Here is a 25,766-nt window from a genome sequence, read left to right as displayed (position 1 = left end):
TAAAATTCATTTTTTTCTCTCTCTCAATTAATTGATAAAATTAAAAAAAATTAAAAAAAATTAAAAAAAATTATACTTCTCACTTACCAAATCGTTTTTCTTAATTATACTATATATAAATAAAAAATCTAATTCTTTCACCAAAAAAAAAAAAAACTGATAAAATTATGTAACCAAATGGTTTTTTTTAACATTACTTCTCATTTACATGATAATTTTGGGAATGATATATAAAATGTTATTTATGATATAATTTTGAGGACTACTCTCACATGAAACACTTGACTTCAAGAGAAAAATGGTCTGGCTTTCCATCAGTTGTTTTCCTTATGATAAAATTGCACTCTCGACCACAACGGGTTTTGAAGCTAATGTAGAAGATTGCATTCTCGGCCTTCACCTTCTTCTTCGACTCCGCATTTTCTTTGGTTCTTACAACAATCTTCTTCATCTTAAAAGGCTTTGCATGCTCCAGCGCATCCTGCATTAACAAGCACCAAAAACCAAGTTTCTTTAAGCAGATCATAGCCTAATAAACAATATCCCCCTCTCTTTGTTTTTGGTGATCAAGTCTTTTTCCTCACCAGTTTAGATTTCCATTTGGAGAACAAAGCGAGTTCCGCGTATAGATGAAGCCATTCCTTCTCTTCTTCTAACTCTGATTCTTTCATCTGTATCATGTCAACAACATTACATCCTTAATATTTTAATCTTTAACGCATGAAAAGCTCACCTCATAGTATTGCAGCTTATCGCTTCCCGTCAGTGCATCTTCCCGGATCCACTCGGGCATATCACCTTTGAAGAAATCATCCACGAGATCTTTGTTCCATAAAAAATATTTGTCTTCCTCCTCTAAAAGACACAAGTTGACATAACCAATATAGCGAAATGAAAATAGTGACATCCAAGACACACACACTGGAAGATATGTTTTTTTAACTAAAACATGCCAACGCGTATGACAGAAAACAAAGGTGCATTTACGTACATTTACCTGGAGTTTTAGGCTTTAATCTGCATCCAGTTGTAATTGCACTCAAGCAACCTTTATTCTCAACCGCATGCCTAACTTTCGCTTCGAACTCATAAATCGAATTGTCTACTGGATCCATTACCTCCAAAGTTATGCAGTAACTAAAAATTGAGGTTACCCATTGATATCTCTGTATTTAAACGCTTTTGAGCATACTTTTCTCGTGTATTTAGCTAAGTTTCCTCTATATTTCATTGCATTCATAGTCTTTCTCTTACTCTTTTCATCACTTAGTACGATTTGCATTGCATGGCATAGCATATTGCATATTGGACGTGTTTCAGGTATTTGGAGCTTATTTGGGACTTAATGGATGCAAAGAAGAGAATTGATGATTCAGAACCAGTTTGAAGTCCCTAAAAGATCGACTCAGATGGAAGTCTTTCATTGCGATTTAGCTTCAGAGCTCTTCATACAAGTTATAGGAAATTGAGTTACCTTTCCAACGGAGGTGATTTCAAGCAAATCAGAGCTTTGATGCAAGAATTATGGTGGTTTTAATGGAGACATATCACCCTGTGCAAAAGACTGGTTGGACTCGACGGGAGGTCGAGCAGGTGCTCAGAAACCACCAAGACATGGGCTCGACGTTTGGACTCGACCCCAGGTCGAATAGGTTCTCAAAAGGAACCAAATTTGAAGAATCACTCCCCCTCGACGTCTGGACTCGACGTCACGTCGAGTAGGACACCAGAAAGGAGCAACCTTGGATTTTCACACGGCCTCGACGTCATGGGCTCGACTACACGTCGAGGGGGTCCTCCGCCGACTTCTTATTTTGTCTTGTAGCCAAATTAGGGCAACCTAGTATTTCCTATAAATAGGGGTTCACGCTATTATCCAGAGGATATTCCTTTTACCCAGCAGATATTCCGCTGCTCTCTCTAAAAACCCTAGTTTTGTAATCGTTTTTCCCTTTGATCCTTTGAGTTTTTGGATTTCATTTCTTCATCAAAGTTGTAGATCTCCTTCTAATCTATAACATACTTGCTTTTTAATGATTTCTGGGTTTATGCAATTTTCTGGGTTTTTATGCATGATGTTCTTCAGTGTTCTTGAGTAGTGGATTAGGGTTCTTGAGGATGGGTTAGATTAGGTGTGGAATCCTTAGTATATTTAGGTGGTTAAGTGTAGAATTGCTTGATTTCCCTTCTGGTTTAGTAGATCTTAATGCTATTTCTTCTCTGATCAATTGGAAATTGATCTCAGACATTTCCACGCCCACAAGGTGTTTGATGAAATGTCTGAACAAACTTTTCCAGAGATTTGCATACTCTAGCCCAAGAGATTGGATGTTTAGAATGCTTATTGACTATATTAGATTGACTCATAATGCCTGCTAGGTTATATTTCTTCAATGAGAATTGAGCATGAAAGTGATTTAGCTTGAGAATCTCTGTCACGAGAGTGGATTGATTTGTATTCGAATCTATTGTCTAGGGATAGCTTGATTGAGTTTGTTAACCACCTAGATAGACTAAGGAGACTGCTATAATCGATTACCCCATTCCTCAAGACCTTTTATCTCTATTGATTGCTTGAATCTTGCTTACTTGTTGTTTACCTATTCTCTACACTTGCTGCTTGCTTATTGCTTAGTATCGATAGCTATTTCTCTTTATGCATGTTCACTCATGTTCTGTAGTTTTATCGTTTTTATGCATGTTCGCTTAGGATTGTTAGATAAACAAACCTCTTTTCTGCTTGGCTTGACTTAGTTATCTCTGAGCACATCTTGATTGATAATTGGAGCACCTGATTAGATTGATAACCTAAATTGTTGCAATGACATGATAGTAATCTAGGGTAATTGATAGTAAAATCCTAGTATCAATTTGGCGCTGTTGCCATTTGGGTGTCTGCTTGTTACATTCAAGATTTTAGAATTGCTAAGATCAAGTTCTTTCTTTACTTTGGTTACTAACTACTCTCTTCAGCTGCTTGTTTTTGTGCTCCAGGTACCAACTCGACCTCAAGTCGAGTCTACACGTCGAGACTAGCCACTTTGCATGCAAACTCGTTCTCAAGGCTCCAGCAACCTCATCAGCTACAAAGACAACATCAACCAGTTAGCCCGTGAGTTGGAAGAACGTAGAGCTAGAGACGGTTGTGAACTGCACAATCCAGTAGCCATGGAACCACAAGAACAAGACAATCAAGGAGTTGGGATACCAAGGAACATTGGTGCTGGGGATGCACCAAGAAACCATCAACAGAGACAGGGCATAGTTCCACCTCCTGTCCAGAACAACAATTTCGAGATCAAGAGTGGATTGATCTCAATGATACAAGGGAACAAGTTTCATGGGTTGCCTATGGAGGATCCCTTATACCACTTGGATAACTTTGACAGGCTCTGCAGCCTCACCAAGATAAATGGTGTTAGTGAAGACGGTTTCAAGCTGCGTCTGTTTCCCTTCTCGCTGGGAGACAAAGCACACCAATGGGAGAAGACACTACCTCCTGGCTCCATAACATCTTGGGACGATTGTAAGACGGCCTTGTTGAAAAAGTTCTTCTCAAATTCAAGAACTGCAAGGCTAAGGAATGAAATCTCCAGTTTCACCCAGAAACAGTCTGAATCCTTTTGTGAGGCCTGGGAGAGATTCAAAGGCTACACTACACAATGTCCATATCACGGTTTCAAGAAAGCTTCTTTGCTCAGTACACTCTACAGAGGAGCTCTGCCCAAGTTCAGAATGGTCCTGGACACTGCTTCAAATGGGAATTTCTTGAATAAGGATGTTGAAGAAGGTTGGGAATTGGTTGAGAACTTAGCTCAGTCCGACGGTAATTATAATGAAGATTTTGATCGCTCCAACAGAGGTATCGGAGATCCGGATGCGAAGCATAGTAAGGAGATGATTCAGGCTCTCAACGATAAGCTGGATAAATTTCTGCTTACTCAACAGAAGCAAGTCCACTATATCACTGAAGAAGAGCACTATCAAATCCAAGAGGGGGAGACTACTCACGCTGCGGAAGTCAGCTACATACAGAACCAAGCTGGTTAAAACAAGGGCTACAACCCCTACCAGCATGCTCATCCAAATCTATCTTACCGGAGCACGAATGTTGCCAACCCTCAGGATCAGGTTTACCCTCAACAACAACAGAATTAGTCCAAGCCTTTCATACCATACAATCAAGGGTTTGCACCAAAGCAATAGTTCAGTGGAGGTTTTCACCAACAGAATCCACCACCCGGTTTTGCACATCAAACCCAGCAAGCTCCACCTGCACAAGATCAAGACATGAAGCAAATGCTTCAGCAGCTTCTACAAGGTCAAGCAGCTGGTGCTATAGCTCTTGATAAGAAAATGGCTGAGATTCACAACAAAGTAGACTGCTCCTTCAATGATCTCAATATCAAGTTTGAGGCTCTAAACTCCAGGTTGAAGTACGTGGAGAGCCAAATTGCTTCTACTTCTGCGCCTACGAATCCAGGGCAACTGCCAGGGAAAGCTATTCAGAATCAGAAAGGTCATGTTAATGCTATTCACCTTCGCAGTGGTCGAGAGCTGCAAACTCGACCTAACCAAGCTCCTGTCACTGAGGACAGTGAGATTCAAGAAGGGAAGGATTTTATTCAGAATGAAACTCAAGTAGAAGACACCACTAAGCTTGACCAAGAGGCTGCCCCTAGTGATCAAGCTAAGAGCCCCCAGATCAAAGAACCAGTTGTTGATAAGAGTAAGAAGAAAGCTTTCATCCCACCACCCTACAAGCCCAAAATACCATTCCCTGGAAGGTTCAAACAGGACATAATTGAGAAGTACAGAGCAATGTTTGCTGAGCACATCAAGAGTTAGAAGCCAGGATGCCTCTCATTGACGCTTTCATGCTATTTCCGGATTCTCACAAGTTCTTGAAAGACATGGTAATGGAGAGAATTAAGGAAGTGCAAGGGATGGAGAGTCATGAGTGCAATGAAATCATCCAAACGAAGATTATTCCCAAGAAATTGGGAGATCCTGGTTCGTTTACTCTACCTTGCTCTCTAGGCACTTTAGCCTTCAGTAACTGCCTCTGCGATCTAGGTGCTTTTAAAAGTCTCATGCCTCTCTCTGTGGCCAAGAGACTGGGTTTCAGCAAGTATAAACCTTGCAACATCTCCTTGATCCTGGCTGATGAGTCTATCAGATTTCCTCATGGGTTATTAGAAGATTTGCCTATTAAGATTGGAAATGCTGAAATCCCTACAGACTTCATAGTGCTAGAAATGGATGAACCAAAAGATTCTTTAATCTTAGGAAGACCCTTCTTAGCCACTGCTGGAGCTGTCATTGATGTTAAGAATGGGAAGATTGATCTTAATCTGGGAAATGATTTCAAAATGAAGTTTGACATCAATGATGCCACGAGGAAGCCAACAATTGAAGGACAGACCTTCGTAGTTAAGGTAATGGATTGCCTAGCTAATGAACAGCTAGAGGAGGTTGCTGAGGAAGATCACCAACAAACTTCTTTGACTAAGAGTGGTGAAGCAGGATATCTTCTCACTGAAACCTTGAGCTGTGGTAAATCACTAGATTCACACAAGGAAGTAGCAGGGTCAGAGGTCTTTAAAGGCTTGATTGGGTCAAAAACAGAGGTTAAGGTGGCATATGAAGCAAGCTCAACACATGCTCAACCAACTGACTCGAGTATACATTTGAGCAAGCCTACAACTCGTCTGGAGAACTCTAGCTCGACCAAACATCGTGATAAGCTGCTAGAGTCTAGCAATTCTGCTCCAGATGGCTGGTTAGAACTCAAGGAGAGGTCCAAATGGCAGGATAAAGCCATAAGGGAGCTAACAGGCACTGTGAGAGAGCTGAAGGATCAAATCAAGAAGCTCCATGGGATAGCCAACCAAGTACCACTCCCAATCAAGGACGTCCCAACTGATGAAGCATCCATTCTGGTCAGCAAAAAGGGGAGTGAATTCACTTCAGCATGGTCTATAGAAGGAGACTATCCAGTTGCTCAACAAGAAGCTTACTATGAGAAAAGGGCCATTGAGTACTCAACTGCAGATTTATCAAGAGAGCCTGCTAAGCCAGATGATTCATCCACCTGCAGGACAGAGGAGACCTCATTTGCTCTCTACAATCCACCCTAAGCTCATTCAGTGTGAGAAGTCAAGCTAAAGACTTTAAACAAGCTCACTTGGGAGGAAGTCCCATGTCTATCCTTGTAAATATTAGTTAATTCCTTGTTATTTTTGATGTTTTTGCTTAAGTGTCTCAGGATAAAGCGTTTTAAGGAAGCCAAGGCTTAAAACAGAACTGATGGCTTTGACTCGACTCTCTAACTCGACATGATGTCGAGCTCAACCAAAATTGCCAAAGAAGGAGCCCAGCTCGACCTCTCTACTCGACGTGAAGTCGATTTAGCCCACGAAGTGAATCTAAGCCACCAAAGAAGCTTACCTCGATGCCAAGTCGAGCCTACTCATCGAGCCCACCAGTAGCAGGTCAATTACCTCCTTCTTTACCCATCCAAGAGGTAACAACTCCAATTCACCATTGTATATACTACATTTTATTTTGTTTCTCTGTTGGTTTGCCCTGAGTACTCTCTTCCAAATTCTTATTACATAGAGGACTGTGTAATTTAAGTTTGGGGGAGGGCTCAGGGAGGATTTGACATTGTGTTTTGTTTTCTTATTTCAAATTTTGCATCATTGCATCTAAGGCATAGAAAAATCATAAAAATTTGAAATTTTTCGAAAATGATTTCACAAAAACAGAGTGTTCATATAGCTTGCATTGTCATTTTAGGATTGTTTTAGTATGCTTTCACTTAGGACTGTTGCATCATGCATTTGCATTGGAGATTATGATGATTATAACCTTGTAAATATGCTTATTCACTAAGTAGAACTCAGTGCCCAGGTTGTTAGTTCTCTAATGCGTAATCGATTGAACTTGAAGTAAGACCGCACCATCTTTTGAATTCAACGCTTGATTTTCTTGTTCTTAGTCGAAACTCGCTTTGATCTGATGCCATTCCCTATCAATTTGAACTTGAATTTTGACTTATAATTATCATGCTGTGCATTGTGCTATGAACTCATGGATACCTTAAAATACTTGGACTTTCTTTTACCTTTTGATCACTCTTGCTAGTCCAAGTAGCTAACTCCCATCTTTGGAGCAGTTATTCCCCACCCTTAGCCCTAACCTTCCTTCAAGCCATTTATCATTTGTGTGTGAATGTGAGGCCTTATTTCGATTGAGCTTGGTAGAAAGTGTTAGGTCTGTAACGACAAGGATAGTATCTCATGTAGTTCTAGTTCACGTTATCTGGACTAGATAGGACTAGGTGGGTGCTTAATTCTGGGTTTGGGTTGTGTTTAAAAGAAAGAAAAGGTTGTGTTCATCATTGAAAAGAAAAAGGGAAAAGAGTTCTTAGGAGAAGTAGCTAAAGTAAGAAAAGTCTAGTAAAGGATTTGGGAATGTTAAAGTAAAGAAAAGGGTTTTGTAATAGCTTAAAGAGAAAGGGTAAAAAGCCTTATGTTATAAAAAGAAAGAAAAGGGAACCCTAGTTGGTAAAGAAATCCTAATCCGCTAGACAGAGCAAAGTAAGAAAGCTTCTCCTAGGATAGAAAAGCAAAGAAAAGAAAGGAATGGTGTGAGTAAAAGTCTGTAAATGCTTTGAGTGCAAAAGGGTAGAGTTAAGTTCATGATTCTGGGATTAGAAATAGGACCTCCATTTGGGTTTATATTGATCACATTCTGGGTAGATGGGGTTCTATCCTTGTATGCATAACTTGATACTCACCTTTAGCATTTTACTAAAGCTCAATCATTCTTGAGAGATCCCCTGTGACGATTTAAACCAGATCTTTAAGGGCCTTCTTTGTCTCTAGACCTTTACCCTTAAGCCAAATGTGTTCATATCCACTGCATAGTATGATTCACGGTTCCTGCTTAATCAATGTTAAAGGGAATGTGCTGATTTGAATGCTTGATTTGATTAAGGCAGAGGTTAGGTTGAGATGTGAAGGAGATGGCTAATGTTTTTAAGTAGAGATCAGTCAACCTTGCATTCTAGAATTAGCAACCTGGACATTGAATTCACTTACTCTATATGCATGTTTTGGTTCTGAGTCTCCACCTTCAAACCTCTTCTCCAGTTTAGTTCTATTTGTTTGCTTGAGGGCAAGCAAGAGCTAAGTTTGGGGGAGTTGATATCTCTGTATTTAAACGCTTTTGAGCATACTTTTCTCGTGTATTTAGCTAAGTTTCCTCTATATTTCATTGCATTCATAGTCTTTCTCTTACTCTTTTCATCACTTAGTACGATTTGCATTGCATGGCATAGCATATTGCATATTGGACGTGTTTCAGGTATTTGGAGCTTATTTGGGACTTAATGGATGCAAAGAAGAGAATTGATGATTCAGAACCAGTTTGAAGTCCCTAAAAGATCGACTCAGATGGAAGTCTTTCATTGCGATTTAGCTTCAGAGCTCTTCATACAAGTTATAGGAAATTGAGTTACCTTTCCAACGGAGGTGATTTCAAGCGAATCAGAGCTTTGATGCAAGAATTATGGTGGTTTTAATGGAGACATATCACCCTGTGCAAAAGACTGGTTGGACTCGACGGGAGGTCGAGCAGGTGCTCAGAAACCACCAAGACATGGGCTCGACGTTTGGACTCGACCCCAGGTCGAGTAGGTTCTCAAAAGGAACCAAATTTGAAGAATCACTCCCCCTCGACGTCTGGACTCGACGTCACGTCGAGTAGGACACCAGAAAGGAGCAACCTTGGATTTTCACACAGCCTCGACGTCATGGGCTCGACTACACGTCGAGGGGGTCCTCCGCCGACTTCTTATTTTGTCTTGTAGCCAAATTAGGGCAACCTAGTATTTCCTATAAATAGGGGTTCACGCTATTATCCAGAGGATATTCCTTTTACCCAGCAGATATTTCGCTGCTCTCTCTAAAAACCCTAGTTTTGTAATCGTTTTTCCCTTTGATCCTTTGAGTTTTTGGATTTCGTTTCTTCATCAATGTTGTAGATCTCCTTCTAATCTATAACATACTTGCTTTTTAATGATTTCTGGGTTTATGCAATTTTCTGGGTTTTTATGCATGATGTTCTTCAGTGTTCTTGAGTAGTGGATTAGGGTTCTTGAGGATGGGTTAAATTAGGTGTGGAATCCTTAGTATATTTAGGTAGTTAAGTGTAGAATTGCTTGATTTCCCTTCTGGTTTAGTAGATCTTAATGCTATTTCTTCTCTGATCAATTGGCCTTGCATAATATGGATTCCAAACATTCATGATCTTGATGTGAATGAGTCGAGTTGCTCTGTTGTCTTGGGGAGCGTTGAAGCTTGCTTCTTCTCCAGGGTTTTCTTGAAATTGATCTCAGACATTTCCACGCCCACAAGGTGTTTGATGAAATGTCTGAACAAACTTTTCCAGAGATTTGCATACTCTAGCCCAAGAGATTGGATGTTTAGAATGCTTATTGACTATATTAGATTGAATCATAATGCCTGCTAGGTTATATTTCTTCAATGAGAATTGAGTATGAAAGTGATTTAGCTTGAGAATCTCTGTCACGAGAGTGGATTGATTTGTATTCGAATCTATTGTCTAGGGATAGCTTGATTGAGTTTGTTAACCACCTAGATAGACTAAGGAGACTGCTATAATCGATTACCCCATTCCTCAAGACATTTTATCTCTATTGATTGCTTGAATCTTGCTTACTTGTTGTTTACCTATTCTCTACACTTGCTGCTTGCTTATTGCTTAGTATCGATAGCTATTTCTCTTTATGCATGTTCACTCCTGTTCTGTAGTTTTATCGTTTTTATGCATGTTCGCTTAGGATTGTTAGATAAACAAACCTCTTTTCTGCTTGGCTTGACTTAGTTATCTCTGAGCACATCTTGATTGATAATTGGAGCACCTGATTGGATTGATAACCTAAATTGCTGCAATGACATGATAGTAATCTAGGGTAATTGATAGTAAAATCCTAGTATCACCCATACGTCAAAATTGAGTACACTCAAATATTGTAAGTTTGTTCCCTACAATATTACAAAAAGCAAAAAAAAAAAACAAAATAATAATCTGGTGAGACTCAAACAAAACCAATTTTCACTTAAATCACAGGAACGTGAATACGAATATATTACCTTTCGCAGATTGTAGCAATGAAGTCCAACTCTACCGAAGAGGACTAGTTTTGGATGAGGTCCATATTTTGCAATGTCAGCCCTTTGTTGTTTGTAGTATTTATAAGAATCAAATTCTTCTCTCTAAACAAAACACAGAATCAGTAATATATAAGCTTTAATGCAAATATCTCTATAAGTGATGAGACCTAAGGTTCATCCACAATCAAATCCATGTTGGTTTAAGCTTGAGAAGTAAACCGACAATTACTTGAACCGCAAGGCAACGGTTTAATGAAGTGATAAGGCTAGATCTTTTAGGAGTTATCTATAAGATTTAATGTAATCCTAGTCGAGTTATGATTAGGGTTTTGAGGTTTACTATATAAGCATATATCGGGTTGTGATATAGCTTAAGAGAATTGAGAGAGATTAAGAAGTACTTTAGTTTGAGTTAGTTCTAAAGTTAATAAAGAAGGTGTTTTCTTAAACGTGTTCTTAACTTCTTATTCATATTATTCAATTCTAGATTTGGTATCAGAGCTATCTAGCTTTGTTTCTAAACGTGTGAGATATGAGTGAATTGGCCACGACGAGTGACCAACCAAAGGAGGGAGGATCTTCATCTATAAAATGTCCGATGTTAACAACTTCCAACTATACAGTTTGGGTCATGAGGATGAAGGCAGCCCTCCGAGTCCATAAGGTGTGGGAAACAATCGATCCCGGTTCCAACGACGTAGAGAAGAATGATATGGCCCGTGCTCTATTGTTCCAATCTATACCAGAGTCGATGATCCTACAAGTTGGAGAACATGAAACTGCAAAAGGTGTCTGGGATGGCATAAAAGCCAGAAACCTTGGTGCTGAACGAGTGAGAGAAGCAAGATTACAGACTCTTATGAATGAGTTTGATAGGCTGAAGATGAAAGAAAGTGACACAATTGATGACTTTGCAGGGAGAATCTCTGAGATTTCTACAAAAGCAGCATCCTTAGGGGAAAATATTGAAGAAACAAAGGTTGTTAAGAAGTTTCTCAAGAGCTTACCTAGGAAGAAATACATCCATATAATCGCAGCTCTAGAGCAAGTTCTTGATCTCAAGAAAACAACCTTCGAAGATATTGTAGGAAGACTCAAAACATACGAAGATAGAGTTTGCGATGAAGAAGACTCGCAGGAAGATCAAAGCAAACTCATGTATGTCAGCTCAGAGTCACAAGATGGAGGCAGAGGAAGAGGCCGCGGTCGTTTTGGAAGAGGCCGAGGCAGATTTGGTTACCAATCCAGAGAATATGGATATCAACAGAAAGAGTTTGTTCAAAGAGACAAGCCCAAAGTGACTTGTTACCGATGTGACAAAACAGGGCATTATGCTTCTAATTGTCCGGATAGGCTTTTAAAATTGATCAAGCTTCAAGAGACACAAGAGAAAGAGGAAGATAATACTGAAGACGCAGAATCTCTTATGATGCACGAAGTAGTATACTTGAATGAGAACAATGTGATGCCTAAAAACTTTGAAGTATGTTCTGAAAAAACTTGGTATCTTGACAATGGGGCGAGCAATCACATGACAGGACAGCGTGCTTGGTTTTACAAGATGAATGAGATGGTCACAGGTAGAGTAAGATTCGGAGACGATTCGTGTATTGACATAAAAGGAAAGGGCTCGATACTCTTCTTGACTAAAACTGGTGAAAGAAAAATCCTAGAAGATGTGTATTACATACCCGATCTCAAAAGTAATATCATAAGTTTAGGACAAGCCACTGAGTCAGGGTGTGACATTCGAATGAAAGAAGAGTATCTAACCCTACATGACCGAGATGGAAATTTGCTAGTAAGAACAACAAGATCAAGAAATCGATTGTACAAGGTAATTTTAGAAGTTGAAGAAACTAACTGCTTACAGCTTGTAACATCAAGCGACTCAACTATATGGCATGCTCGTCTTGGACACATCAATCTTGAGACACTTAAAACAATGGTTGCAAAAGAGATGGTTAAAGGAATACCAACTGCTCCAATAGAAAAAGAAACATGCCCATCTTGCTTACTTGGAAAACAAACAAGGAGGACGTTTCCAAAAGCAACTGTGTATCGGGCATCACACATTCTTGAGTTGGTGCATGGTGATCTCTGCGGTCCTATATCACCCTCTACGGCTGCTAGAAAGAGGTACATATTCGTGTTGATAGATGATCATTCTCGCTACATGTGGTCAATTTTGTTACAAGAGAAAGGAGAAGCATTTGAGAAGTTTAAGAATTTCAAGAAAAGAGTTGAGCAAGAGAGTGGTGAAAAAATCAAAACATTGAGAACAGACAGAGGAGGTGAATTTTTATCTCATGAATTTCAAGATTTTTGTGAAAAAGAAGGAATCAACAGGCATTTAACCGCACCATATAGCCCTCAACAAAATGGAGTGGTTGAAAGAAGAAATAGGACTTTGCTAGAGATGACTAGAAGCATTCTGAAACATATGAGTTTGCCTAATTATTTATGGGGAGAAGCTGTCAGGCACTCAACATATCTAATAAACCGAGTAGGAACTAGAGCCTTAGTTTACCAAACTCCATATGAAGCATTCAAGAACAAGAAGCCAAACTTAGAACATGTGAGAGTATTCGGATGTGTTAGCTATGCCAAAGTTGATGGACCACATTTACGAAAACTTGATGATAGATCGAGAGTTCTCGTACATCTCGGGACAGAACCTGGCTCAAAGGCATACAGACTACTTGATCCAACCACTCGGAAAATCACAGTAAGCAGAGACGTCATCTTCGATGAAAGCAAAAGTTGGAAGTGGAAAGACTCCGAGAAAACTAGTCAAGAAACAGGAACTTTTATATTCAGTTTTGGAGAGTTTGGTAATCATGGAATTGATGATAATGGAGCTAATCAAGAAACAGAGGAAAACAGAGATGTTGAGAACGGATCTGACAGAGAGGAAGCAGAAGGAGCTGACGAATCTGAGACTAACAATGCTGAAACTGAGCAGCCACAACCTCCACCGTTGCTAAGAAGGTCTGGGAGACAAGTTGCAAGGCCAACCTATCTAAGTGACTATGTATTACTCGCAGAAATAGAAGGAGAACAGCTTCTACTTATGTTGAATGAAGAACCATATGATTTCATAGAAGCAAACAAATCGCAAGAGTGGAGAAATGCGTGTGAAGAGGAGATCATGTCTATAACAAAGAACAAAACTTGGAGTCTTGTTGATCTCCCTGTTGGAAGTAAACCCATTGGTCTTAAGTGGGTTTTTAAACTAAAACGTAACTCAGATGGGAGCATAAATAAACACAAGGCAAGATTAGTAGCAAAAGGATACGTGCAAAAACATGGAGTTGATTTCGATGAAGTCTTCGCCCCTGTAGCTCGAATTGAATCAATCCGTCTTATCATTGCCTTAGCAGCCTCGAACGGGTGGGAAATACACCATTTAGACGTGAAAACCGCCTTCCTTCACGGAGAACTGAAAGAAGATGTTTATGTTACTCAACCAGAGGGTTTTGTAACCAAAGGAAGAGAGGAAAAGGTCTATAAACTACACAAGGCTCTTTATGGCTTGAGACAAGCACCAAGGGCATGGAACACCAAACTCAACAAGATCTTGAGAGATTTGAACTTTGAAAAATGTTCTAAAGAACCCTCCCTTTACAGAAAACAAGAGAAGGATACTCTCCTCATTGTAGCGGTATATGTTGATGACTTGTTAGTCACCGGCTCCAGCTTAGATTTGATAAATGCTTTCAAGAAAGAGATGTCGGGAAAGTTTGAAATGAGTGACTTGGGTAAGCTTACCTACTATCTTGGTATTGAAGTTTTTCAAGGAGAAGGTGGAATAGTGTTGAAACAAGAAAGATATGCAAGGAAGATTTTGGAAGAGGCTGGAATGAGTGAATGTAATGCGACTCAAACACCAATGACAGCGGGTTTAGAACTTTCTAAGGCACAAGAAGAAAAACAGGTCAATGAACTAGATTACAGAAGAAATATTGGGTGTCTTAGGTACCTACTACATACACGACCTGATCTCTCTTTTAGTGTTGGAATATTAAGCAGATACTTACAAGAGCCAAGAGAGTCACACGGGACTGCGTTGAGACAAATTCTGAAGTATATCCGAGGCACTCTTGAACATGGTCTCTGTTTTAAACAAGGAACAGAGTTGGGACTAATTGGTTACAGCGACAGTAGTCATAGTGTTGACGTCGACGATGGGAAAAGTACCGCAGGACATGTGTTTTACCTTAATGAATGTCCGATCACGTGGTGCTCTCAAAAACAACAAGTTGTGGCACTATCTTCTTGTGAAGCTGAGTTCATGGCGGCAACGGAGGCAGCTAAGCAAGCGATTTGGCTTCAAGAATTGCTAGCCGAGATCATTGGTACAATGAGTGAAAAGGTAACCATACGAGTAGACAACAAGTCAGCGATTGCATTGACTAAGAATCCGGTGTTTCATGGAAGAAGCAAACACATTCACCGGAAGTACCATTTTATACGAGAATGTGTTGAAAATGAGCAAATTGAAGTTGAGCACGTGCCGGGTGAAAAACAGAAGGCGGACATATTGACAAAGGCTTTGGGAAGAAACAAGTTTAAAGAGATGAGAGATCTCATTGGTGTTCAAGACGTGAAGTAGCTTGAGCTCAAGCTTAAGGGGGAGATTGTTGGTTTAAGCTTGAGAAGTAAACCGACAATTACTTGAACCGCAAGGCAACGGTTTAATGAAGTGATAAGGCTAGATCTTTTAGGAGTTATCTATAAGATTTAATGTAATCCTAGTCGAGTTATGATTAGGGTTTTGAGGTTTACTATATAAGCATATATCGGGTTGTGATATAGCTTAAGAGAATTGAGAGAGATTAAGAAGTACTTTAGTTTGAGTTAGTTCTAAAGTTAATAAAGAAGGTGTTTTCTTAAACGTGTTCTTAACTTCTTATTCATATTATTCAATTCTAGAATCCAATTACCCGATGAACCCAAACATGTCGTGGGATGGAGAATGAAGATTCTTGTGGTCTCTGATCTTCCAGCTTCTCATTACTCTGCGATGGTTCCTCGGTCAAGTCTCTGGCTTCTTGATTCCACATTCCGTTACCCATTTCTTGGCAAAGAAACCCTAATTTGAAAAACTCTTAAGAGACTTGGACCTTAAGAACCAAACCCTAATTTGGAATACAGAATCTATGCGCGTTACGCCAAACCAAAATCAATAATTAAGAACACTGTCAACACACAACATTTGAGCAGCGAAGACCACAACACAGGGAAGTGATTGACAACAGCAGATCTACGCTCAAATTCAACATGCATAGAAGAAGAAAACCAATTAAGCATATGATCAAGAGATATTGAAAAATCTCTCATTCATAAAAGTTCCATGATTCCATAAACACAACAACGAACTATTTGGAAGAAGATGAAATGGAGACATCTCAAGTTCTGTTCCAATGTAAAAGACAGACCAAGTTCGGTTTCAGAACTCACCTTCTTCACCTATGAAATTTGAGGAGGTCGCAAGAAGAAATATACAATGGATTCAGTGTTTCGTAATCGGTGGGAAAAAGACAAATAAATAAGGTTGATAGCTTCTTAGACCTTAAAGAATAGAAGATTGGGTTTTAAGGCTATTCTTCCTTTTTCTTTTTCATTGACTCAACTTTTTGGACTAATATATACAATCTCATCTCTTTGTTCTAATTTGGACAAATACTTTTACTTTTAGCTTTTTAGACATTTGTTATATGTAACAATGCAATTGATGATAAATATATAAATTTGTTGACAATGAATGCATAGGTTCAGAATTAAAACTCAAAAGTAGAAACCCAAAAAGTAGTTTCATCAGCACACAAAACTCAACCAAAGTTAATAAAATTCTCTCAATTGCAAAATGTAGTCATTACAACTCCACCTAAATCAAGATTGATTAAGCTTCCCTAAGTAATATGCATCTTGCTGGTGGTGAGATCAAAACTGTACTTGTTCGAGGCCTTGTTAGACAGCTTCTTCATGCTTCTTCTTGTCGGAATCTTTCTCGACTTTGCGACAGCCAAAGTAAAAAAACTGAAGCAGAATAAGAAAATCAAGCACAGCACATCCTCCAGAATCAACAAGCCATGGTAGATTTGGTTCGATTTTCGACCATTCGACACTGTTCACAAGTATGCTTGCAACATAAGTCACATTGCCAACGAATGCAAAGAAGAACATCAATGGATTCAATCCCTCAACATGTCCTCTTCTTATATTCATACATATTTGAGGAAGCCTTCCACCCATGTAAATCGCCGCCATTGCCCAACCCAACCACATTCCGATATCGCTACTTTCTCCTAAGTTACCGCTAGAGACCTCCAAAAGCTTTCTTGCTCCTCCAACTGCAAACACTCTATCTTTCTCTCTCAAATCCATACTTCTTGATCCACTTAACAAATTGAATGTTCCAAGAAACAAGAACACCGAGACCACACATAGCATCGATTTGGTAGAAGGACGCTTAGCTTCCTCATGAAGCAAAGGCTGTTCCACATCAACCACATGATGATGATTCCTTCGGTTTTTCATCAACCGCGGGTAAATATGCCCGTAATATATAGATTGAACATAGAGAACAAGTGTAGCCAGTGTATACAACACTGCCGTGTAGAATTGTACTGGAAGACTAGCTGGTTCCATCAAGCAACCAACAACATTAAAGATATCTCCAAGCATCCATGTCGTTAAGAAGGCTATAGAGACACCTTCAATGGATTTGTTACTGTAGTTAGTCATAATCTGCGGTATCTCGGCAACACTCCAACTAATAACACTGATGATACCAAGAGATAATGACAATTCATCTCGAAACATCGTTCTTCACGTACGATGATACAGCCAAATAAACCTGTTAAACCCTAAATACGAAATTACACGTACCTCAATAATATTGTGCAAATATAACTTCTTTTATAAAGGTGAGAAGAGATAGAAGATGAATAAGAAAAGGGTTTCGAAACTACAATGACCAGATTCTAAGAGGACTAGGAAAGGTTTTCAGATTGGGGAGAACGAATCCTATGAGTGAATTAGGTTATAACTTTTGGTTTTGTTTTCTATATAATTAAAAATAATTAGTCTTTATCAAAGAAAAAAATAAAATAATAGGAATTATCCAAACAATTAGAAAAATAATAATTACTGTATTATCTTGTCTATGATCACACACAATGTTTATTTTTTCAAAGTAAAGGCTTTGATTTAGTCTCCTACAATATACCACCAACCAATAAAAAAAAAAAAGAACATTAAACTAACAAAAGTCTAACATCTTCCAATTCTTTTCCATTTTCTAAAATATGTTTTGAGTGTGATTTTTCTTAAAATATGATTTTTATTTCGTATTTATATGAACTAGTATGCTATCATCTTCAATCAGAAACAGTTCCACAGAAGTTTTCTGTTTTATCTTTTCCTCTGTTTTTGATTTTTCTCTCTGAATCTCTCCTTCATTTTCCGGGGAAATAGTACAAGAGAGGTTGATCATCGACCAAAACCATCGTGTTGGTGTTTTCAGTGATGGGTTTAGTCAACGGGAGAGCTTCGTTGACCTTTCTCCTCGCGGCGTTGACCATCATCGCGATGGTCGTTGACGCGAGGTTTGTGGTGGAGAAAGAAAGCATAAGCGTGCTAAATCCCGAGGAGATGAGGTCGAAGCGCGACGGTTCCATAGCCAACTTCGGTTTACCCGATTACGGCGGGTTTCTAATAGGGTCGGTGGTTTATCCGGATAGTAAAAGCGATGGATGCTCTGCTTTTGGTAAAACCTTCAAGCCCAAGTTTCCTCGTCCCACTATTCTTCTTCTTGATCGTGGAGGTAAAAAAGTTAAAAGCATCTTGAAAAAAGTTAAAACCTCTGTTTTGTCCATTTACTGTTGTTTTGCAAAAATATTTGAAACATATCTTTGTTCTAAGATTTGAATGATTGATACGAAGTTTATAATAGAGATAAACTTTAATCACTTATGTCCCTCGATATCTGCTATGTTGATTGTACTAGTCAACAGGACTTATGGGTTATGCTGCAAAAATAAATTTTTGAGTAGAAAGATTTAATTTTTTCAATGAAAGATTAAAACTTTAATCTCTCAAGTTATGTGTTAATGTTTTGTTTCATTAGTTTTTAGTTTTATCTTTGTTCCATTACTGGATGTTTCAGGTTGTTACTTTGCCTTGAAAGCGTGGCACGCGCAGCAAGCAGGCGCCGCGGCAGTTCTTGTGGCGGATAATGTAGACGAGCCATTGTTGACAATGGATTCACCAGAGGAGAGCAAAGATGCAGATGGGTTTATAGAGAAGCTAACAATCCCATCGGTTTTAATCGACAAATCGTTCGGAGATGACTTAAGAAAAGGGTTTCAGAAAGGTAAAAACATAGTCTTGAAACTAGATTGGAGAGAATCTGTGCCTCATCCTGATCAGCGAGTAGAATATGAGCTGTGGACTAATAGCAACGACGAGTGTGGAGCACGGTGCGATGAACAGATGGATTTTGTCAAGAACTTTAAGGGTCATGCTCAGATACTTGAAAAAGGCGGTTATACCGCGTTTACGCCACATTATATCACTTGGTTTTGCCCTTTTCAGTTTATAAACAGTCCACATTGTAAGTCTCAGTGTATAAACCATGGGAGGTATTGTGCTCCTGACCCTGAGAACAATTTCAGAGAAGGTTATGAAGGCAAAGATGTTGTGCTCGAGAATCTGAGACAGCTTTGTGTGCATAGAGTTGCGAATGAGAGTAGCCGGCCTTGGGTTTGGTGGGATTATGTTACCGATTTTCATTCGCGATGTTCGATGAAGGAGAAGAAATTTAGCATAGAATGTGCTGAGAGCATCATCAAATCTCTGAGTAAGAATCCTTTTTTTTTTCCTTTAAGATTTTTAAAAAAGAGAGTCTTCTATGTTCTGGTTATGAATTCTCAAGACTTGTTTCAGATTTACCTATTGAGAAGATCAAGAAATGCATTGGTGATCCTGAGGCTGATACCGAGAACCAAGTTCTGAGAACCGAGCAAGTATCCCAGGTTAGTTTTTTCACCTTTCTTTATTGAAGTATTGCAGAGGTTTGGTTTCTAACTGTAATGTATGTAACTATTTCAAGATTGGCCGAGGTAACCGGGGAGATGTTACGATATTGCCTACATTAGTCATCAATAACGCCCAATATCGAGGTTTGGTTCTTCATATGTTTCAGTTTCACTCTCTCTCTTTATGATCAAGATGCTGAAATTTCTGTTGTTACTATTTGTAATTGTGAAGGGAGATTGGAGAGAACCGCTGTTCTAAAGGCGATATGCGCTGGATTCAACGAAACATCAGAGCCCCCCATTTGCTTAAACACAGGTTTAGAAACAAATGAGTGCCTTGAAAACAATGGTGGTTGCTGGCAGGACACAAAAGCAAACATAACCGCTTGTCAAGTATGTTGTAAAACCGAGCTTATTACATCACATATTACCACTATATTGAATATCAGTATCAATCTATTTGGAAATGTTTTGAAAACTAGAGAAAAGTTGGAATCTAGAGAGACATTTTGTAGTTCTATAATACCTTAATCTTTTTTGTTTGATCAGGACACATTCAGAGGAAGACTCTGCGAGTGTCCGGTTGTAAAAGGTGTTCAATATAAAGGCGATGGGTACACTTCATGTACACGTAAGTTGTTCACACTTCACACAACATAGCTCTCAAATGTTGAGACCGGTAACTTGAATTTTCTCTGAATGTCTGGTTTGTGATTGATCTTTGCAGCTTATGGGCCTGCCAGGTGTACTATTAACAATGGAGGTTGCTGGTCTGACACAAGAAATGGCTTAACTTTCTCTGCTTGCTCAGTTTAGTGACTCTCTTGTTACAATCCAATCCCTCCCTTTCAAAGTTTCTTGTTTCAGTTCAATCATCTCTTTGTTATGTATGAACAATTAGGACTCTGTGTCTACTGGCTGCAAATGTCCTGAAGGTTTCCAAGGCGACGGTTTCACGTGTGAAGGTCCATAACTCTTAGCTTATCAATTTTAATCTCGAAAGAAACCATATAATCATTTTACCAATAATGTAATTCTGTGTTTTGATTTGGCTCTATTGCAGATATTAACGAATGTAAAGAGCGTTCGGTGTGTCAATGTAGCGGTTGCAGATGCAAGAACTCATGGGGTGGATACAAATGCAGTTGTTCTGGCGACCGGCTTTACATAAACGATCAAGATACTTGTATAGGTAAATATTATCAATCAAGATTTAAGAGTACTCAAATTCCATAACAATATAACAGTATCTACTATCTAATATACATTAATAATATACAGAGAGATCTGGATCCAAAACAGCATGGTGGCTCACACTCTTGATCCTAGCTATCGTCGCAGTAGCCGGTTTAGCTGGTTATCTATTCTACAAATACCGGTTCAGGGTACTACTCTTTCTGATTCCACAAAAGAATTTTTCAACTTATTAACGGTTTTATGAGTTTCAAACTAACTTTTCTTCGGTTTTCCGTTTTCACCTCACAGTCTTACATGGACTCGGAGATTATGACGATCATGTCACAGTATATGCCACTTGAGAGCCAAAGAGCTCGTGAAGTTCCATCAGAAGCTGAGCCTTTTACACTCTAAACTAATATTATCTGACCAAAGTAACCAAAACTGTCTTTGTAGATTTCAGGAACAGAATCATATAGTTCCTACACAAAGAAATGTTTGAGATCAATTAATGTACATATAAACTATACTGTAAAAATAAAAGAGTGAGATAGAGTTGTGTATATTCATGGCAAAAAATAAATCTACATTTGATGTAAAGAAACTTTTCAAGAAAATAAAACAAAAATTGCTTTCATTGAGAGTTGAACTCAAGACCTCCCGCTTACTAAACGGGTGGTCTAAGCCACTGAGCTATGAAGGCTTCCTGATTACAAGTTACAAGAAATGAAGCATATAGTAAATTTATACTAAAACTTGAAAACAAAGGATAACGATCTTCGTCTCTCTCTCCTAAACCCATTTTCTTCAGTTGAGGAATGGCTTCTTCAGTCTCTCTTCAGTACCTGACCAACACCTTTATCTCCAAACCTCAGGTTCTTAATCTTATCTCTGTATTACCTAATGTTTCTATGTCACGTGTGTTGCGTCTTCGTCTGAATTCTCTGAGTACTCATGTTTTTTTCCGTTCGGGACAAAGGGTTTCTGCAACGGAATTGTCTCAGCACCAAGACCCAGAAGCAATTTCTTAAGAGACAGACAAAATGGTGTCCGACCCATCAAAGTTGCTTCTCTTGAGACACAACCTTTCCCTCTGTTTCAGTCTCCTGCTTCCGAAGAATCTTCCTCGTCCGAGGTTAGGATTTTGAGTTTTGAGTGTTATAGGGTTTAAATGATCTTTAAAGGCAGTATCTTTAGACAATTCTGTGCATTGTGAGATTGGGACAACTGAGTTCTAAAGGCAGTACCTTTAGACAATTCTGTGCATTGCCCTCATCTGTGAGATTGATTTAGGGTTTTGTCTTTTGTTTCTTCACTAGTTGGAGCCAGCAGATCCGGATTTCTACAAAATTGGGTATGTTCGAAGTGTGAGAGCTTATGGAATTGAGTTTAAAGAAGGTCCGGATGGTTTTGGTGTTTATGCTTCTAAGGATATTGAACCTCGCCGTCGAGCTAGAGTCAGTCTTCTTAGTTAAAAAGTTCACAACTTTTTGTTTTTGTTCTTCTCTTTAGAATTTTTTGTTTGAACTGTTTTCTCTTGCCAGGTGATAATGGAGATTCCTCTAGAATTGATGATAACCATTAGACAGAAGCACCCTTGGATGTTTTTCCCTGATATTGTGCCAATTGGTCATCCTATTTTCGATATCATTAACTCGACTGATCCTGAGGTAGTAACGCGTTTGTGCTATTTCGATTTCACTAACTCGAAAGTTCTCATCTTTCTCAAAGTTGAAGTTGCATATTCTTTTGGTTTCATGATTGTTCTATAATGCAATTATGTGTTTGGACAGATTGATTGGGATATCAGATTGGCGTGTCTTCTGTTATTCTCTTTTTATCGGGATGATCACTTCTGGCGACTCTATGGCGATTTCCTTCCTGCTGCTGATGAGTGCAGCAGCCTGCTTTTAGCTACAGAGGTGGATTGATTTTCATTTGAACCTGATCACATTTACTTCTCAGTGTTAACCGTATCTATTAACTGATCCTTTGATGATATATAATTCTGTGTTTTGTTATAGGAAGACCTTGCGGAGCTTCAAGATCCTGATCTTGTTTCAACTATTAGACAACAACAGAAACGAGTCCTAGAATTTTGGGAAAAGAATTGGGTAACGAGGCATGAAGCCTAATATTTGTTTTCCAATATATCTTGACATTTGGTTATGGCTGTTTTTTTCATTGACAAGTTGTATTCCAACTCAGCATTCAGGTGTTCCTCTCAAAATCAAAAGGCTTGCCGAAGATCCGGAAAGATTCATATGGGCGGTTAGTATCGCACAGACACGATGCATCAGTATGCAAACTAGGATCGGTGCTTTGGTTCAGGAATTAAATATGATGATTCCTTATGCTGGTAAGGAAGAGTTTGTTCTTTGGTTATTGATAGATTAACATTTACTATCAATGAACTTGGTGTCGAGGAACAAAATTGATCATATAGTTTTTTCATCATCTTCTCTGCAGACATGCTAAACCACTCCTTTGAACCAAACTGTTTCCTGCATTGGCGTCCTAAAGATCGCATGCTTGAGGTTATGTCAAATGCTGGTCAAGCAATTAAGAAAGGTGAAGAGGTAAAGGACTCAAATGTTCCATAAATGATATATGTCAGATTCACTTCACTGCAGATTGCCAAATTGAAAAATGTTTTGCATCTTCTTATAATGCTTTTCACAGATGACGATAAATTACATGCCAGGCCAGAAAAACAACATGCTTATGGAAAGATACGGCTTCTCAACACCTGTGGTAATGCTTTTTACAACAATCACGTTCGTCTTACACAAACTATGGTTACTTTGCAAGTTTTCTTGTTTAATCAATTTTTTCGTTCTGCTGCAGAATCCGTGGGATGCTATAAAGTTCTCTGGAGCTTCTCGCATCCATTTAAATTCCTTTTTATCGGTCTTCAATATTTTTGGTCTTCCTGAAGAATATTACCATGACAGTAAGTTCCTTTTCTTCTTTCTCCTCTCTATTTCTCGACAAAAGATGGAGAAATGAGCACCAATGTTACCTAAATCTGTGTCAGGCGAGTTATCGGGAGGTGATACTTTTGTTGATGGAGCAGTTATAGCTGCAGCAAGAACATTGCCCACTTGGTCAGACATAGATCTCCCTCCAATTCCAAGTGCGGAAAGAAAAGCAGTTAAAGAATTGCAAGATGAATGTCGAAAGATGCTTGCGGAATATCCCACAACAGCAGACCAAGACCAGAAATTGCTAGGTATTACACTAAAGATATATACACCGATGTGTTATTATCGCTCATATATTAAAACTTTAGCTTTCCCTCTTGTTTTTTTTTTGTGACAGATTCAATGTCAGAAGCAAGGACAACGTTTGCGACAGCGGTTAAGTATAGAATGCACAGAAAGATGTTCATTGGAAAGATCATCAAGGCACTTGACATCTACCAAGAACGGTTACTGTTTTGATTCAAGCGAAAAATAACTCAATTCGATCTTTCAAGAACGGTTACTTGGTCCTCACTCCCTTTGAGCTACTTAGAAACTGCACCATGGAATTGAAAGGTTCCTGTTTTCGTTTAGTGTAAGCTTATGTATTTGTATGGAACAGTTAGACTAAATGTGTTAGTTTGTTTTAATCGCAATCACAAACCAATCATAACTTCTTCTTTTTTGGCTGTTTAATGGGTTTGATTAGCCAACGAACGCTTTGGAATCATCTGTTTTATTTTTCTGATCTTGTAATGGTGGTTGGTTACAAGTAAAACCATTTGGTAGGACTAGTTTAAGACTCAAATTAACCCTTAATTATTTTGTTGATTAATCCCTTTTCATGTTTTTAGTCCCTAAGCATGATTTGTCTCAAATGGTTTTGAGTAATTTAATGTTGCTTGTTAAAATTCTCAATGGTGAAACGGGGATGATGATTAGTCATAATAATTGATCATTACTTATACTATTAATTAACCTTGTGGTTACACTAATCAATCAAATCATATATATTGCGTTTCTTTTACTCTTTGTCTAACATTACTCTTTTCAAAAAAAGTTACAGTCCAAACCAAACAAACCTACTCTGAGTTATGCAGAACCATAAGCAATCTATTTCTTACCTTTGGCTACTTATATGATACATTGACTAACTTGGTTCTTAATAATTATATTAGCTTCTTTATATCTTCAATATGTTGAATATCTTATTCTTGAAGTAAAACTAGGCCTGGGCAAAAAAACCGTACCCGAGTACCCGAACCGAAACCGACCCGAAAAAACCGGTTCGGGGCGGGTACGGGTATTAGCTATTTACCCTATTGGGTCTTGTATTGTCGTACCCGTGGGTATAGGGTAAAACCCGATCCGAACCCGATACCCGAACGGGTACCCGATTACCCGAAATTACTTATACTTATACATATAAAAACTTTATATATATGTAATATTTGAGCTAAATACATTTATATCCAAATATCCGAGAGTAATTACCAAAAATTAAATGCACTTATATTTATATATTTAAGACTAAATATATTTATACGCGAGATGCTTGTAAATTTTTTAAATATTTGGACAAAATTCCGGTTATTCGGATAAATTTTTGGGTGAAACTCGGATATTTGAGTAAAATTGCGGATAAAATTTGGATATTAGAGTAAAATTTCGGGTATTTGGTAAAATTTTGGGTATTTGGGTATAAAATACCCGAACCCGATGGGTGCCCGATTTTTTCGGGTATTTAGCGGTTCTAAAAATCTAAACCCGAACCGACCCGAACCCGATTAGACCCGAACCGAAACCGAACCGATATTTTAGATTTACCCTATTGGGTCCTAAACTCCTCTACCCGAAAGACCCGTACCCGATCGGGTTTTACCCGAATCCGACCCGCATACCCGAATGCCCACCCCTAAGTAAAACCACTGTGTGTTTCACAATCCTTGTCATGCTTAATAAAATTACTTAACATATTACTTTGAATTTAAGATTAAATTAAGTATATAATCAACCAAACAATAGACTAAAAAACATAAAAGTAAGCATCTTGACCTTTTTGGTGGATCGAAGATAATTCCTTTGTCTCATTCTTTTGGATTTAGAATCTCGTTCAATAGAATATTAACATTTTTAATTATAAGTTATCAATTATCGAACAAGTTGTTGTACGTAAACTTGATTCGATCTAGCGTTATCACAGTCAACCAAAATTTATATATAATAACTATGTTAGAAAATGACGTAAAGTTCTTGATGTATATAATTCCATTTTTTTTCCTCTTATTAGATAGGTGTGATTAATTTCAAGCTAGATTCCGAATCGACAACAACATTATATCTACAAATACAAGTAATTATTAACCCCAATTTTGGAA

The 25,766-nt window shown here is 38.5% G+C and overlaps 4 protein-coding genes and 1 non-coding gene across 7 annotated transcripts; 2 read left to right on the top strand and 3 right to left on the bottom strand.

The window, feature by feature from the left end:
• Positions 1-144: 144 nt before the first annotated feature.
• On the bottom strand, positions 145-1,167 carry LOC9303963 (UPF0725 protein At2g20620). 2 transcript variants are annotated; one of them, XM_021016429.1, is made up of 4 exons: positions 998-1,167; positions 734-855; positions 585-671; positions 145-511 (listed from the first exon to the last, which is right to left on the bottom strand). In XM_021016429.1, the coding sequence occupies exons 1-4, from the start codon at positions 1,113-1,115 to the stop codon at positions 269-271; spliced, it is 570 nt and encodes a 189-aa protein (XP_020872088.1). In that variant the 5' UTR covers positions 1,116-1,167; the 3' UTR covers positions 145-268. The 2 variants fall into 2 exon arrangements, with proteins under 2 accessions (XP_020872088.1, XP_020872089.1); XM_021016430.1 differs by having other exon boundaries at positions 145-481; positions 998-1,161.
• Positions 1,168-15,975: 14,808 nt separating this feature from the next.
• On the bottom strand, positions 15,976-17,274 carry LOC9306020 (probable vacuolar amino acid transporter YPQ1). Its single transcript, XM_002867844.2, has one exon. The coding sequence runs from the start codon at positions 17,031-17,033 to the stop codon at positions 16,179-16,181; it is 855 nt and encodes a 284-aa protein (XP_002867890.1). The 5' UTR covers positions 17,034-17,274; the 3' UTR covers positions 15,976-16,178.
• Positions 17,275-17,419: 145 nt separating this feature from the next.
• Positions 17,420-21,004, top strand: LOC9306019 (vacuolar-sorting receptor 7). Its single transcript, XM_021019892.1, has 11 exons — positions 17,420-18,036; positions 18,379-19,071; positions 19,158-19,246; positions 19,324-19,393; positions 19,482-19,642; positions 19,799-19,880; positions 19,977-20,059; positions 20,151-20,214; positions 20,313-20,441; positions 20,531-20,634; positions 20,735-21,004. The coding sequence occupies exons 1-11, from the start codon at positions 17,739-17,741 to the stop codon at positions 20,837-20,839; spliced, it is 1,878 nt and encodes a 625-aa protein (XP_020875551.1). The 5' UTR covers positions 17,420-17,738; the 3' UTR covers positions 20,840-21,004.
• Positions 21,005-21,054: 50 nt separating this feature from the next.
• Positions 21,055-21,128, bottom strand: TRNAT-AGU. The gene has a single exon. It is a non-coding gene; the product is annotated as a tRNA-Thr (tRNA).
• A 67-nt stretch (positions 21,129-21,195) lies between these two features.
• Positions 21,196-24,129, top strand: LOC9306018 (protein PLASTID TRANSCRIPTIONALLY ACTIVE 14). Of its 2 annotated transcripts, none has more exons than XM_021019558.1 (12): positions 21,196-21,300; positions 21,405-21,560; positions 21,745-21,882; positions 21,970-22,095; positions 22,219-22,347; positions 22,450-22,539; positions 22,634-22,784; positions 22,895-23,004; positions 23,108-23,179; positions 23,273-23,378; positions 23,463-23,657; positions 23,747-24,129. In XM_021019558.1, exons 1-12 carry the CDS (start codon positions 21,244-21,246, stop codon positions 23,866-23,868), a joined length of 1,452 nt encoding a protein of 483 aa, XP_020875217.1. In that variant the 5' UTR covers positions 21,196-21,243; the 3' UTR covers positions 23,869-24,129. The 2 variants fall into 2 exon arrangements, with proteins under 2 accessions (XP_020875217.1, XP_020875216.1); XM_021019557.1 differs by having other exon boundaries at positions 21,229-21,313; positions 21,367-21,560.
• The last annotated feature ends 1,637 nt before the right edge of the window (positions 24,130-25,766 follow it).

The sequence above is a fragment of the Arabidopsis lyrata genome (genome assembly GCF_000004255.2).
Source record: "Arabidopsis lyrata subsp. lyrata unplaced genomic scaffold ARALYscaffold_7, whole genome shotgun sequence".
NCBI classification, from domain to species: Eukaryota; Viridiplantae; Streptophyta; class Magnoliopsida; order Brassicales; family Brassicaceae; genus Arabidopsis; species Arabidopsis lyrata.
The sequence above is the reverse complement of the archived record's forward strand: the minus strand, read 5'-3'. Positions and strand labels throughout refer to the sequence as shown.

Bases quoted from the DNA above. Each gene is read 5' to 3' on its own strand.
- LOC9306018 (XM_021019557.1), top strand. From the start codon at position 21,244: ATGGCTTCTTCAGTCTCTCTTCAGTACCTGACCAACACCTTTATCTCC. The intron at 22,096-22,218 runs GTAGTAACGCGT...GTGTTTGGACAG, and splicing joins TTAACTCGACTGATCCTGAG to ATTGATTGGGATATCAGATT. The intron at 23,180-23,272 runs GTAATGCTTTTT...GTTCTGCTGCAG, and splicing joins ACGGCTTCTCAACACCTGTG to AATCCGTGGGATGCTATAAA.
- LOC9306020 (XM_002867844.2), bottom strand. From the start codon at position 17,033: ATGTTTCGAGATGAATTGTCATTATCTCTTGGTATCATCAGTGTTATT.
- LOC9303963 (XM_021016429.1), bottom strand. From the start codon at position 1,115: ATGGATCCAGTAGACAATTCGATTTATGAGTTCGAAGCGAAAGTTAGG. The intron at 856-997 runs GTAAATGTACGT...TGTGTCTTTTAG, and splicing joins ATTAAAGCCTAAAACTCCAG to AGGAGGAAGACAAATATTTT. The intron at 672-733 runs GTGAGCTTTTCA...GACATGATACAG, and splicing joins ATAAGCTGCAATACTATGAG to ATGAAAGAATCAGAGTTAGA.
- LOC9306019 (XM_021019892.1), top strand. From the start codon at position 17,739: ATGGGTTTAGTCAACGGGAGAGCTTCGTTGACCTTTCTCCTCGCGGCG. The intron at 19,072-19,157 runs GTAAGAATCCTT...GACTTGTTTCAG, and splicing joins GAGCATCATCAAATCTCTGA to ATTTACCTATTGAGAAGATC. The intron at 20,635-20,734 runs GTACTACTCTTT...TTCACCTCACAG, and splicing joins TCTACAAATACCGGTTCAGG to TCTTACATGGACTCGGAGAT.